This window comes from Tyto alba, unplaced genomic scaffold (assembly GCF_018691265.1).
Source record: "Tyto alba isolate M040663 unplaced genomic scaffold, T.alba_DEE_v4.0 Super-Scaffold_1000006, whole genome shotgun sequence".
In the NCBI taxonomy this organism is placed as follows: Eukaryota; Metazoa; Chordata; class Aves; order Strigiformes; family Tytonidae; genus Tyto; species Tyto alba.
The window spans coordinates 7,816,810-7,830,116 of NW_024881272.1; the positions used below are offsets into that span (position 1 = coordinate 7,816,810).

The window sequence follows — 13,307 nt, forward strand, 5'->3', positions numbered from 1 at the left end:
TCTTGCTTGAGTGTCTCAAGACTCTGCTTCACCATTGTGCTATGATTTAAAAAGCAATTGAATGTGGGGTTTGCTGGGGGAGAGTGTGGCTGGGTTTTTTTGTGGGGTGAGGTTTTTTATTTACTGGCCTTCTTCCTGATACCTTGCCTGTGGGAAGTGTGCTTTCCTTTACTGCCCTCGCAATCACCGAGCTGTTCTTATCAGTAAGAATCAGCTGAAGCTGGACATAACTGAATTCTTGAGAGTCCATCCTCACTATTTGGCTATAAACCAAAGACTGACAGGCCTTGAATATGCTGTTAGGTGTAGAATGGGGCCAAAGGTGGTGTGACACAACATGCATGCAACAAATGTGTCTCTAACTGGGGTTTATTTTTCCTTTGTTCTGGCTGGCCTGTAAGCGTTGGATGAAAGAAAATTCGTTTGTGAAACTAAAGTTAAATCAAAAATGGTGGTGGTGAGATATATATTTTATCAACTATACAGTGTGAGCATACAGCTTTGGGGCAAGGAGAGTTGCCTTTCCCTGAAGCAGCAGTTCTGTGGATGGCCAGAAACTTTCCTCCTCATCCTCTTCTGTTTTGCTGTAATGGACAACAACTGCTTACATTGTCCTGTGTACATTTGCTTCCTAGAGTGGATATCCCCACAGCACTGGTGAGCAATCCTTGGAGATCACTTGGAAATTACAGTTGAAGGATTAGCAGCACTCCTTGGTGCTTCCTCACACAAGAGGTGTGTATTGTTTAAAAGTGTTTATGTATGCATCCCCCTTCTTTCTTCGGAAGGTGATACTTAGCCCCGAACTGAAATCCCTTTTTGCTGATATGATCTGTTTCATACCTTCAGTGTTGGTAAGTCTGGGTAGGTTGTGCATATTTAAAATCCAAGCACATATTCAAATTTCCAAGTAAACAATTTCAGATGTGAAACCAAATGCCTTCTAAAAACAGTCCTTTAATATCCTGCTCACTCTATATTTTCTAAAAATTGGGCATGTCTTAGATGTAAGGAGTTGCTGCATTCTGTAGAAAAATATCAGCAATAAAGCTTGTCACGTAATGAATGCATAGGAAACATACCATGGGAATAATGCACATCCTAAATGGACAGAGCAAAGCTCTGTGGTGAGAATATGGCTTGAGGCCACATGGCTTCCAGTTGTCACTGGAGATGCGGCAGATGCCCTAAGTGGTAGATAACACATGGCCAGAAACTTCTCACTCAGGCTCCCACATTTCAAGACTGTTTTGAGAACACCTCGCAGTATTCCTGCTTCTGAAAGTGAACCCCAAAATCAATGTCAAGAATAGATGATGTCATGGGCTGTGTGGGTTTACTTCCCTGACAGCTACTTTCTGTTCCTAAGAAATGCTGCCTCTGGGCTCTGAGTCAACCAGAGCTGGTGTGATGGGGATCAAAGGCACTGCACACAGTACAGACTTTTCTAGTATTTTAAATACCTGGCAAACAGAAACTTAGGTCATATGGTGAAAAATGTCAGTCCAGTGGTTTTTTGTGCTGGGTCAGTGGGGATGGCTGTTGGCAGCAATGTCTGATGTGAAGAAAGCACATCTATTGTAGAGTCACTGCTGAGGCAGGGCAGCTGAGGAGTGACTTTCATATTCTAGGTACGTTGGCTGTTTCAACCATGTCTAGGTCTGAACTTTCCAATCAAAGCACAGGTTATGCTTCAGCTGCTGAGAAAGCCGACATCTGAAGGAACCTGCAGAGCTGACTGTGCTATTGGAGACTTGAGTGTGTTTGTTCTGGCAGTAGACTGGAGATTGAACCACAGCTTCCGCCTGCTGCTGCCTTGCTGCTTTTAATTATTTGTAACCACTTTTTGGGTTTGTTTTTTTTTTTTTTTTTTTGAAGAAAGGCTCTTAATGTCAAGTTCTTATTGCTTAATGTTTTCCTTTCATGTGGGCTTCTGAGTCATTTTTTACTTCCAGTTTTATTAATGTCATACTGACTCTAGCTTTCAAAACTTGATTCTTTGGTGAAATCAAGTCCCTCTTAAATTGGCCATAATCTTTATATAGAGATAATAGTTCCTAAGGGACAGCTTAAATCTTGACAAATTCCTGCAGTGGTGTGGATAATTAAAAGGAGGGCCTAGTTCATCTTGTGATATTGCATAGTGAGGTTGGACAGTTGTCGGTGTAAAATACCAAGGAGCTGGTATGCGTATGCAGGCTTCATCCCTGCAGTCCTTGGGCAGGTCTTGAGCCCAAGGTCAAAAAATACTTAAGCAACATGATGGTTTCCATAGGAGGATGGATAATCACAAACATGCACATTGTAGAAGTGAATTACTAACCATGTTTGCCCAAATAAGATATTTAGGTTATATATGCTAAGCATCAGAGTGGAAATACAGTATTTTTAAAATATGCAAACTCTAGTAGCTGTGTAGTATTGGTAAGTAGAGAACTCAAGTGTGAGGTGTCTGTGTGGCTTCTGCTTTTCCCAGGTTAGTGTGAGATGAAACAAGATGGAACAGCTTAGCATGCTTTGCTTAATTAGGTACAAACATGTTCCACTTCACTTGGAACAATTCAAGTGTGGAGCCCTGACCACAAAGTGCTGTGGGTAGGCCATCGAGCAGTGTGTGGCTCATCTCCTGGAAACCCTGACTGTCACACAGCATCAGGTACTGCTGAAGGCATGACTGGGGCTTGTAACCGCTCGGGAAGAATTAGTGTTCCCAGAACTTGCTTCGATAAAATGTGTTAGCTTCGGAAAGGATGGCGAAACTCAGGAATCTTTCTTACGTATCCCTTCTCTAATTTAAGAATAGTAATTTTAAAAGAAGCTGCTGAGAAGCCTTGCTGTTGTCTGCTACTGGACATGTGGCCTGGGAGCTGCAACTGGGCTTGCCCGTATGGCATGTGGTAGGGAATGGAGATGAAGTTAACTCTGTACTTTCTGGACCTAGAAATGGAAAAGAAGTGTTTGCCACATCTTGAGGCTTGTTTTATCTTTTGTCAGATGTGGTGGCTACAGCCTACATCCAGCTGCTGGGTCCTTTGAACTCACTGCAAATAAAAATCCTTGTCTGTGATGTTTTGTTTTGGTTTTTTTTTCTTCCCCAGAAAAATAACTTGGAAGCAGCTAATGAATGTCTTCTATTAGTCATTTGACACAGTTAATGCTGAAATGTCAAGGTTGTGTACATGGCCTGTGAAACTACCTGTAGCTTGAAGTTAAATCCTAGGAAAGTCAGCTGAAGGTCCCTTGGGGTTTTGGGAAGTTGGCTGATGTGGGTCACTAGTGAATGAGATGGGCACATCAGCTGTTGTGCTGTCTGTATGCTGAACTGGTGCCCAAGGGCCTGATTTGGCTCAGTGACCCAGAGCTGAGGTGTGATCCTAGTGGAGCTCAGCAGGGATCCCAAGGGAGATCTCAGGGGAAGACTGGAGGCATGGGATCGTTTGGTTTTGATTTGTTGGGGTTTTTTATGGGCTGAGAACAGCTGCTCCCAAGAAGGAATAAAATTGTCAAATAGTGTCGAGGCCACGCTGGCCAGCAGAGCCAGCTGGCGTTCTCCAGGGCCAAGGCATTGCTTTGTGCTGGCAGCCTGGGACGGCACAGATCCTGCCAAAGGGCTGTGAATGCAATTCTCGACCGTCCCTGGGGAGGATGGGAAATCAACATCTGCACATTGGCTGTGGTCTTCCTCACAACCTCTGAGTGGCCACACCACCTTGTTCCATTTTCTTCCATGAGTAAGCGATCGTATGTTATGAAATGACCTGCTTCTCCCTTTCTCGGAGGTTCAGGCAATAGATCCCCTTACCTCATAACCACTATACCTCATTTCCTTGCTCTTATTGCAGGCACAAAAGGAATAAAATCTCACTCTGCTGCTTTCAATTCTTATTCTCAGCTGCTTTGGCTCCTTCCCTGTTTGGATTCTCTCCTGCCTCAGGTCAGAGTCCTGTAACATTTCTGCTGAAGCCCGGGCTGCTGCCTGCTTGTTGTGATCAGGGTGAAGGAGAGAAGAAAGCACTGTGCTCACTGCAAGAGGGCCACGTTAAGTACTGCAATGCCAGGCCAGAGCTGGTAGAAATAGATTCTGAAACCTGCTCTTGAGTGTGACTATGTGAACATTTCCCTTGTGAGTTGTTGGCACCAAGACATGTGCCACAAATGCTTCTAGCAAAGAGGACGGTTGTTGAGGAAATGGAAAGCATCACCCTTGTCTTGAAAACTGAACTGTTAAAAAACATGTAATAAAGAAATGACTCTAAGATGTCAGTGCTAACTGCTGGGTGAGTTCTGGTGTTTTCCATGCACCTCAAAGGCTTCAGTGGATGGAGATCCTGCTGCCTTTGGAGGCAGTTGTCACGAGGTTCCATTCCAATGTTCACTCAAAAGTCCGTGTCTTTTGCACAGACTCCTTCAGCTTTGGTTCCAGGTTTTGTCTGTGAGATTTAAGAGCCCTCTGCTGCTGGAAGTCATCCTTCTTTATACAAGTTTTTCAAACACTGTCCACCCCTCCCCGCCAATCTGCTCTTGAATGGACCAAGTTGAATGCTTTTGCTGTCTGGCAGTTACTACAACTTCTTCCTGGGCCCCTCTGAAGTTGAACATGAACTTGCAGTGTGGTTCCTGGGACTGTCTGTAGCTGTCTAGTGCTATACGTGAGCTCATACCTACAGGAGCCCCTGGGCTTTCCCTGCTGGAAGCTTGTGTCCATCTGAGTAGCTTCTCCCTTTCAGAACTCCAGATCTGTGGTAAAGGTGTTGAAACAGCGCTGTGTTGAGGGCAATCCTGGTAGAAAAATCCTTGTCCTGGATGGTGCTCTCAGTTACTCTTTCCACCTTTCTCATCTCTTCCGCCAGCTGTGGCTGGTCCCTGCTGGGTTTGCAATAATTGCCTCTCCTGGTTCTGACGGCACAGTTTAACCTGGAACTGCAAAAGGTTGCTGAGGCCGTTAATGTCTCGGGTTAATGCTTTGAGTCCTGTTTTTTGAATGTGAATGACTCTGAACATCTTTTTCAGTTGTTCTTGGGTGTAACTTGTGCAGCCCTGTGGTCTTTCAATTGCTGCTTTTTAGCATTTCCACTAGTCATTAGTGTAATAGGAAATAATTGTTAATCACTTTCAGACAGACACGTATCTGACTGTTCAGAACCTGGTGAGAGCCTCTCCTACACAATGGTTGACACTTATGTTGGGTTTTTTTTATTATTATTTTATTTTCTATCAAATACTATGTCTGGATCATTGTTTAATTCCTACTTTCTTTGGTGTATTTCAAGCAGGTCAGCCTTTTGTCCTTAAATCTGCTGATACAAACTTTTAACTGCTGGGTAATTCTCTTTGCTGTCAACATACTTTAGCATAATAGTATGTACTGTTAATACGATACACTCCTTTGGGGTCAAATGGGGATAGAGGGGATTCTGAGCAAATCCTCTTTATCTGCGTAACTGGTTTGTCTTGTTTTTGGCAAAGGGGATGGATTCTCTGTTAAAGGGCATAGAAGGTGTTTCCATTTGGAAATATTCCCTTCTGTTCAAGTGACATTATACGGCTGCTGAAAACAGTGTGCATCTTGCAGGCTGGGTGAAGAGAGGGATGGGGGAGGCAGATAAACAAATCTGAGACCCCTTTTGTCCTTCATATGTTCACCCTTCCTCCTGCCCAGCTGTCCTTGCCCCATATTTTAGGAGAGCTCAACCTTGTCTAAATTCTGGCTCTGGGCCTTCTAGCAAAATAGATTCATGTGGCTTAAGTGTTTACCTACAGCAAATTGTCCCACTATTATTTCAAAAGCCTTGTTAATACGGGGTGTCGCTTGGGCAATAGGAAGCCAGCAGAAAGCAGAGCCTGCAGGCATCCTGGTGCGCTAGAGACACAGCCCTGCTTGCCACTGTCTTATAGCACATATCATCTTGGTGATCTCTGAAGGTGGTGACAGTGTGACAGCAGGCACCAGCACAGTAGAGTGTGCTAGGAAGGGAGAGGTCTCTGAAAGTATGCTGTGCACCAAAACCGATCCTTTGATGGTGAAATAGCCCCATCTTTGGCTTGCCACATGTGATATTAGCAGGCTCTTGATCTGAGCATCCGAAAGGGAAGATGCAACAGACATGGCTGAAATGGCTTTCATTGGTTTCATTGTCTCTGCTCTCTCACCTACCCATTAAAAAAAAAAAACAAAAAAAAAAATCTTTATGAAAATAGGAAGCAGTGGGTGAGAAATAAGTACATTTCTGACATTTAAGGGAGACTGCCACTGTGCCTGCAATCCCACCAAGAATAAGCTGTCTGCATTAAACTGTCAGAAAAATCTTGAGAGCGGATCCTCTCCAGGCAAAGCTGTGTGCTTGATGACTTTTGACATGCTTGTCAGCAATGCCTACAACTTTGAGGAAGCCCCGGGCCTCAGTCCCTGCTCCCTGAGCCATCGTTGTATTTTACAGCAGTTGAATGGGCCACAGAGGACATTAAAGAGATGGATACACCCTGACACCCATGTCTGTCTTGCAGAGAGCCAGAGGCACATTGTGCTCACCCCTCTGAGAGCAAGGGAGTGCAGGTGCTGACTGCTGAGCCCCAGCAGCAGGCCTGGGGTGGTGGGGAGTGTGCTGGCTGGAGATGCTTGCCCAACCACCCTGCTGCCTCTCTTGGCTCCCTGTGCCTTGGAGGCACCTCTCTTTCTCCATGCCCAGCCCTGGCGAGCAAGCTGGAGTTCAGCACGTGGCATGGGAGATGCGGAGCTGAGCCCAGCCCGTTGTGTGAGCGTCTCTTGTAGTGTTTGTAGGAGTAGATGCAGACCCATCTCCAGGCTGGGTGAGGAGCGCCGTGCTGGGTGAGGGTAGGCACGACCAGGCTTGAACTGCTGGAGTTGGATTTATGTTGCTTTTGTGTCTTCTATGACAGAAACCTAGAAGTACGAGAAAAGAGCCAGACGGGTTGCTGAAACCTCTCGTGCTGCGGATCACTGCTGCAGCAAACAACTGTGGTGAACATCTTCAAAAAGCAGTAGGGTGTCTGGTGGTGCAGAGAAGGCTTTGAGAACACATCTGATTTACTGGTGCGGTTGGAGGTAAAGCTGAGCCCTTGTTCTGTTCTCAGACCCTAGTTTTGATGTTCAAGATCAAAGCCTGCATGTTGGGATCGCTTCCTTCAGCCACAGAGGAGACAGATCTCCAGTTCGTTTGTGTATTAAGCATTTCCTTTTTTAAACTGTACCCCATACAACTGCACACTTCAATGTAGGTCTGTAAAATGGAAGAGCAAGTTGCTGTTTATAATTGCTTGTGTGTACCCATAAATTTGTGGGAAAGTCTTATTGCCACCGCTTAGAGATCTGAGGTCAATGAGGAATGGAAATTGAGAAATTGGAAATTGAGGAGTGAAAATGTCCCTGTCTCTCCTCATTATGATTTTGTAATGAGCTCTTGTAAATGCTGGTCTTTGCAGCATGGCTTGAATTCTGAATCCTTTCTTGGAAGGCAAGAGAAAATCTACCAAGATGAGTAGCACAGTGCCTACCTTAGGATTTAATCACAAGTTTCTCGGGCAGGTTAGGTCCTGCTGCAGTGCTCAGCACTGACCTGAAGAGATAATGAAAAAGCCCTTCTCTTCTAACATGGAGAAGCCTTAGAGGTGACTGTGGGATTGCCAATAGTATTTGCAAAGGTAAGAGGAGCAGCAGAAGCTGCCAGAAGAGCCACCTTGTGCCCCAAGGCACTGTGTGTTTCCTATGTTACAGCACGTGGCTGGTTCAGCTGGGCTAGCACCCACAGGGATTTGGTGTGGGTAAAGGCAGCCCTCTGAGCTGGCCTCACTTGGGCTGTTAATGCTGGGGCAGCTCTGCTGAGGCTGCAGCACTGGCAGCCTCGCCTCTTCTCAGTGAAGCTGTATTTTATTACAGTGGGACAGTGTCTGTGACCGGTGTTCTGCGACTTGGGATCGATGCCCTATGGAGCAGCCAAGGAAAAGGCGGGAGTAATTTTGCCCTGTGTGAAATGAAGCAATTCCCCAGCACCCACCCCTGCACTTCAGATCAGGTCTTCATCCTTCTGCCAAGGGGAGGAGTCACCAGCTCTGCCTCTCCCCTCTTGCGCAGGATGCCAGAGGTTTTGTCATTCCTTTTGCTCTGCTTGTGGTCCAGGACGCTGCAGTGGAAAAGCCTGTGCCCACGTGGGCTGCTGGAAAGGGTGGCTGGCTGGTGGGTTATGTGCCGGGCTCAATACTCTGCCCCCGACTGGCAGCGCAGCCCTCACGTGCACCCCACAAGCGCTTCGCTGCTGAGTGCACAGGCTTCCCAAGCCCAGTTCTGTTGTGAGCACGGTGTGCGTGCACGCTGCCTCAGTGTGGGAGGAGCAGGTGGGTGCCCCGAACTTGCAGCTGAGAGCGGAAACTCTTTGGGGTTTGCTGTTGATGCTTGAGGCTTTCATAGAGTTGCAGCATCTGAGCTGAGTGTTCATTGCTGGAGCGATGCAGGCGTATAAAGGCAGAGCTGGGTCTTCCCCCAGGGCTCAGTCTGGGACAGCCCCGGCAGTTTTTGGCTGCCACATGGAAGATCATGCCAAGCATGTCCAGCCTGTCCCGATCCCAGCCATGCAGCAGAACTTGAATTATGTGTACCCCCAGATCTTTTGGGTAGACGGCTGTGCCAATCCAAGTGCTTCCTGCCCCCCAGCATCCCCCGTCTCTCCGTTCCCACCACCAGTACCTGACCGGAGGACAAAGCCAACGATCAACAGAGAAAGGAGGAGCGTCAGCTTCCTGGTGATCTTCTTGCTGATCCTGCTGGCCCTCACTGGAGTGGGGCTGAGCATGTTTCAGATTTTCCACCTGGAGAAGGAACTGGCTGAACTCAGAGAGGTGAGGTCTGCGTGGCTGGTTACAGAGGCTCTGGGGAAACACGGAAAAAAAGAAAACATTTAAAATTGGGTTTGAGATGCTCAGATGGTGCAAAGCTCCCCAAGAGGCAGGCTACTGGTATTTAAATGTCTGCCATGCCAGTGTAAGTGGGATTGCTTCTTACTGTGGGGGACTGCTCTGTTGGTGACTGATATATCTGGATGTTTTTGTTTGACCACTGCAAAGTGTCTCTCCCTGTATATTTCTCAGCACTTTGCAGCTGCCCATGAACAACTGGAATTAGCCATTGTCAAAAATAGTCCTTGGCTGCTCTAGATGATGTCCTTGTACTCTCACTCTAAGACAACTTGTTGCTCTTTTTTGACAGTCTGCCAGCACTGAACACATCCCTCCAGCTTTGGAGAAACTCATAGGTGAGCTGATGTACATAGAGGAGGAACTCCTCTGCGTTAGTGTGTGTGAATGCTACTGTCAAACTCTTCCATCTCCTCATCGGGGGCAAAGGCAGGACTGCAGCTCAGTGCTCTTAAAGGGCTGATATCACTTGCTTGGCTGGAAAAAGAGCTTTATCTTTAGGGGGTGGGGATGGGGTCCTGCACCTGCCTGCTGGAGTGCTTAGAGGTGTCAGCCACAGGTTCCTGGGACAGTGTGCCTCTGCCTTGGGACTCCCCAGGCCCAGTGGGGCAACGGTACTGGGGGTACTCTGCTCTAAAAGTGAGTTTCTGACTATCCTATCGTGTAGCAACAACAAGAACAGAAGGAGAATGGGGAAGGGCACTGCATGTGTTACTCCTTTCTCTCCTTAATCTTTTAAGATTTTGAGAGGATGCAGAAGGTTTCATTTTCTCTGGGGGTGGGGGATTCACTCCCACCTTTAAGAGCCCAACGTATTTTTTTCCTAATTTCTTTTGATACAAAGTCACACTGCAGCCAGAGCTAGTTGAGAAGAGCCTGAATATATGTGTGTGTGTTCTTGGTTTTTTTTTTTCTTTTATAAATGTCATTTCAGTGAAACTGAAACTTTCAACAAGAACCTGCTAATTTTTCTGAGTTTTATGAAAAAAACAATTTCAATCTGAATATAACAAATTAAAAACCATATTTTGAACTTCCAAACTATTATTTTACTTTTACATTCCATGTTAATGTTATCAGTGAGGATATACCTTTTTAAAGATGGCCAAGTCAGAAAATCTTTTCAGATCTAGGAAAAATTGTCAAGAGAGCTGAAAGTTTATATTTTCCCTTGAGGATTTTGGTTAGTAGGAAAGTTAATTTATTTTCAAGTTTGTCCTGATACTGAATGAAAACAAATGTGGAAATAGTAAAATTCTCTGGAAAGGGCAGTCCTGGTTCCCATCAACTCCCATATCAATAAATTTTTGTCATCTATTGCTTAGGGGAAGGGGGTTGGTTCTTATTTTAACTGGGTGCCCAGTGCTCTGATTACAGGCTACTTTAGCGATGGCTGAACATAAGTCATAAGTAGTAGCCCTGAATTTTTTGAGGGGGATGGATAAATAAATAAAGCCATGGAAATAGTGTGAAGGAGAAGGGAAGAGGAGAGGAAAATTTTAATTGGCTTGAGGAAAGAAAAGGCTGATTTTAAAACTCGAGAACATGATACTTGGAAGTAGATGCTAAGAAGGGGAAGGATGGAGTGCGATGGGATCCAAGTGACTGTAACTGGCTCATCTCTCCAAGGAGAACCAAGGCCTCCAGGGAAGGCAGAATTTTTCCCAGCTGTGCTCTGCCTCTGAGGACAAGATCTGGCTGGCTGGCAGGATGGCTTGCAGGAGGTCTCAAGTGTCTTCTCTGATCTAGTTGCAAGCAGCATTGGTACTCAGCAAACAGAAGTCCACTGCGATGGGGCTAAAAGTGCTATTTCTGGCACCTTGGCGGTGCTGGGCTGGAGGGCGGCCACAGAGCAGGCTCCTGTGTGACAGGACACGAGCTGTCACCTTGGCATGGGCCAGAGAGGCTGGGCAAAGGGGCACTACTGTCCCTCTCCTACACCCAGAGAGAGAGGCCTCTGCTTGAGCTCCCCAACTGAGACACTTTAAGATGAAAGCTCTCCTTGCTCTTTCCCCTTGCTTTTGATCATGTCTAGATCCTTCGCTGCGATTTGTCCTCCTCTTGCACTGCAGCGTTTGCCCAAGCACCGCTCTGCCTCACTGCGATAAGCCGTGGTGCTTATGTGCCCTGTGATGCTCGGAATCTGCCCCGTTTCAGCTTTGTTGCTGGCTCCCTTCTGCTCTCTGGGCTGGCTTCTCCATGAAGCATAGGGCTAACGACTTCCCTATTTTTGTGCAGGGCAGAAGGAGCAGTTGATGGGAAAGGAAGTGACGAAGGCAGCACACTTAACAGGTATGTGCTGAGCGACCAGCAAGATGTGGGAGCAGGGGATAGGGCAGATGTGGCTGGGGTGAGACAGTGGCACAGTCATAGCTGTGAGGACCCCACCTCACACTGGCTTTCCTACTTTCTTTTGGTAACGTGTGCTCTGACAGTGGGAAGTTACTCCCCAGCTAAAATCTCTTCCCTCATTTAGGTTTTTCAGTGGGGGCTCTTTTTTGGTTTGTTTTTTTTTTTTGATTTGCATCTGGGGTGTGCAGGGCAAAAGGCTGTCACAAGTGGCTGGCGTTGAGGAGACAAAGGGTGAGAGCTCCCACCAGCGTGAGGTCAGGGCAGACTTTCCATGCTACCCGCAAGGGCTTGGAGAATATTTGACTTGTTGTGACATGGGGCATGACTTGAGGAAAAAAACCCACACAACTGCTTGTACTTACCACACTTTTTTTCTTGTTTTTGCTTCCAGGGAACCCGGCCCAGCGGGACCTCCCTCTGGAGTGGGAACCCATCTCTGGCCATGCCTTCACCAATGGCGTCGAGTACCGCGATCAGGGCCTCGTCATCAATGAGACCGGCCTGTACTTTGTGTACTCCAACGTGCTCTTCCGGGGCAGTGTCTGCAGCGGCCAGGTGTTGACTCATGTCGTCTACAAGAAAAACCCAGCCTTGCCAGGCAGCCACGTGCTGATGGAGGACAAAGGCATCAACTACTGTATGAGTCAGAAAACATGGGCCCGGAAAAGCTACCTGGGGGCTTTATTCAAGCTCAGGAAGATGGACAGTTTGTACGTCAACGTCTCCAAAATTGCTCTGGTTAATTTTGAGGAATCCAAGACATTCTTTGGCTTATTTAAGCTTTGAATGGGGCTGTTGGAGCACAGCTGGCGGCCCTCGCCACGCACTCTGGTGTATGAGGGGTGAGTGTTATCAGAGCGGCAGTGGCCAAGCCAAGATCTCGCACCTTGAAGCCCACCAAGAAACAATGTTTGGTCTTCAGTGTGAGAGGCTCAAACAACTGGTAAAGGCCTGAAATCTCTGGGAAGCACTGAGGCTATACGGCATCGACCTGAAGAGAATTGCACATTTACTCCCTTCATAAAGACCAACAAACTGAAAACGTAGTGTGCTGAAGATCCACTACTTGCTACCTGAGAATATGCTGGTGTCGGTGGCCCCGTGTGGTGTCATAGCCCTGGTGAGCTTTGGCCAGCAGGCATGCGGGGACAGCCGGTGGGTGTTGGAGGCCCCTTGAGCCAGGGCTGTGGGTGCCTGGGCTGTGCCACACTACACTGCAGGCAGTGGTGTGGGAATGAGTAGTGTGGAGGCTTCAACTGCCCACCCCGAGCCATGGCTGGCCACCCTGCCCGGGCACTTGGCACTGACTGCTGTACAACAGGCACATGCCTGCTAGCTGGCTCGTTATGCATTCTATGTTCATTTAGCGTTAAGTTATCGACTGTTCCCACCACGCAAAATGTCCCCCCAAACCATTTATTTAACTCATCCTGACTGCCTTGCAATGAATGCGCCAGAAGCAGCTGGTGCCATGAGGGGGAGATCCCCAATCCTGGAGTGAAACCATGACCTTGCAGTGATGGGTGGGACTGGTGGGGAGGCCATGTGCTCTGCTGACAGGACCCGAACACCACAGCAATGGAGAACAGTGGGGCCCAAGATAAAAGCAGTATCTCCAACCCCCTTCCCACCCTTTCGACACATCAGGGTCCCCTATGGAGACCTGGTCCTGCCACCCCCTGCATGGTGCAGGTGGGGGTGTGCTGGCCACCAGCAATGGCATGGCTTTGGCTGGCCCCCTTATCGCAGGATATTCTCTCCTGAGCAAAACACAGATGGTAAATAAAGGTATATTTTTCTAATAAGTGGCACTGTCCTCTCCTTCCTTGGGGCAGCAGGCTTCTGCAACAGCCAAAGCCCTGAAGGTCTGTGTGATCAGGGGCCAGCACCTTGCTCCTCCTCCAGTAGTATGGCAGAAATCTGGGAGTCTGACCGCACTTTGTCACCTGTTTGGTAGGGCCCAGGGTCCCTGCCACGGAGCTTTGGGACTCCTGTATTGAAACATCAGGATTTGGGCACTGGGGAGGTGT

General features: G+C 47.5%; 1 protein-coding gene across 4 annotated transcripts; it reads left to right on the forward strand.

Moving 5' to 3' along the window:
* The first annotated feature begins 475 nt into the window (after positions 1-475).
* FASLG (Fas ligand) lies at positions 476-13,082 on the forward strand. 4 transcript variants are annotated; one of them, XM_042806455.1, is made up of 5 exons: positions 476-735; positions 6,898-8,850; positions 9,218-9,263; positions 11,164-11,217; positions 11,669-13,082. In XM_042806455.1, the coding sequence occupies exons 2-5, from the start codon at positions 8,461-8,463 to the stop codon at positions 12,061-12,063; spliced, it is 885 nt and encodes a 294-aa protein (XP_042662389.1). In that variant the 5' UTR covers positions 476-735; positions 6,898-8,460; the 3' UTR covers positions 12,064-13,082. The 4 variants fall into 4 exon arrangements, with proteins under 4 accessions (XP_042662389.1, XP_009968004.3, XP_042662400.1 ...); XM_009969702.3 differs by lacking the exon at positions 476-735 and having other exon boundaries at positions 4,413-7,659; positions 7,895-8,850; XM_042806466.1 differs by lacking the exon at positions 476-735 and having other exon boundaries at positions 4,413-7,063; positions 7,895-8,850.
* Positions 13,083-13,307: the final 225 nt, after the last annotated feature.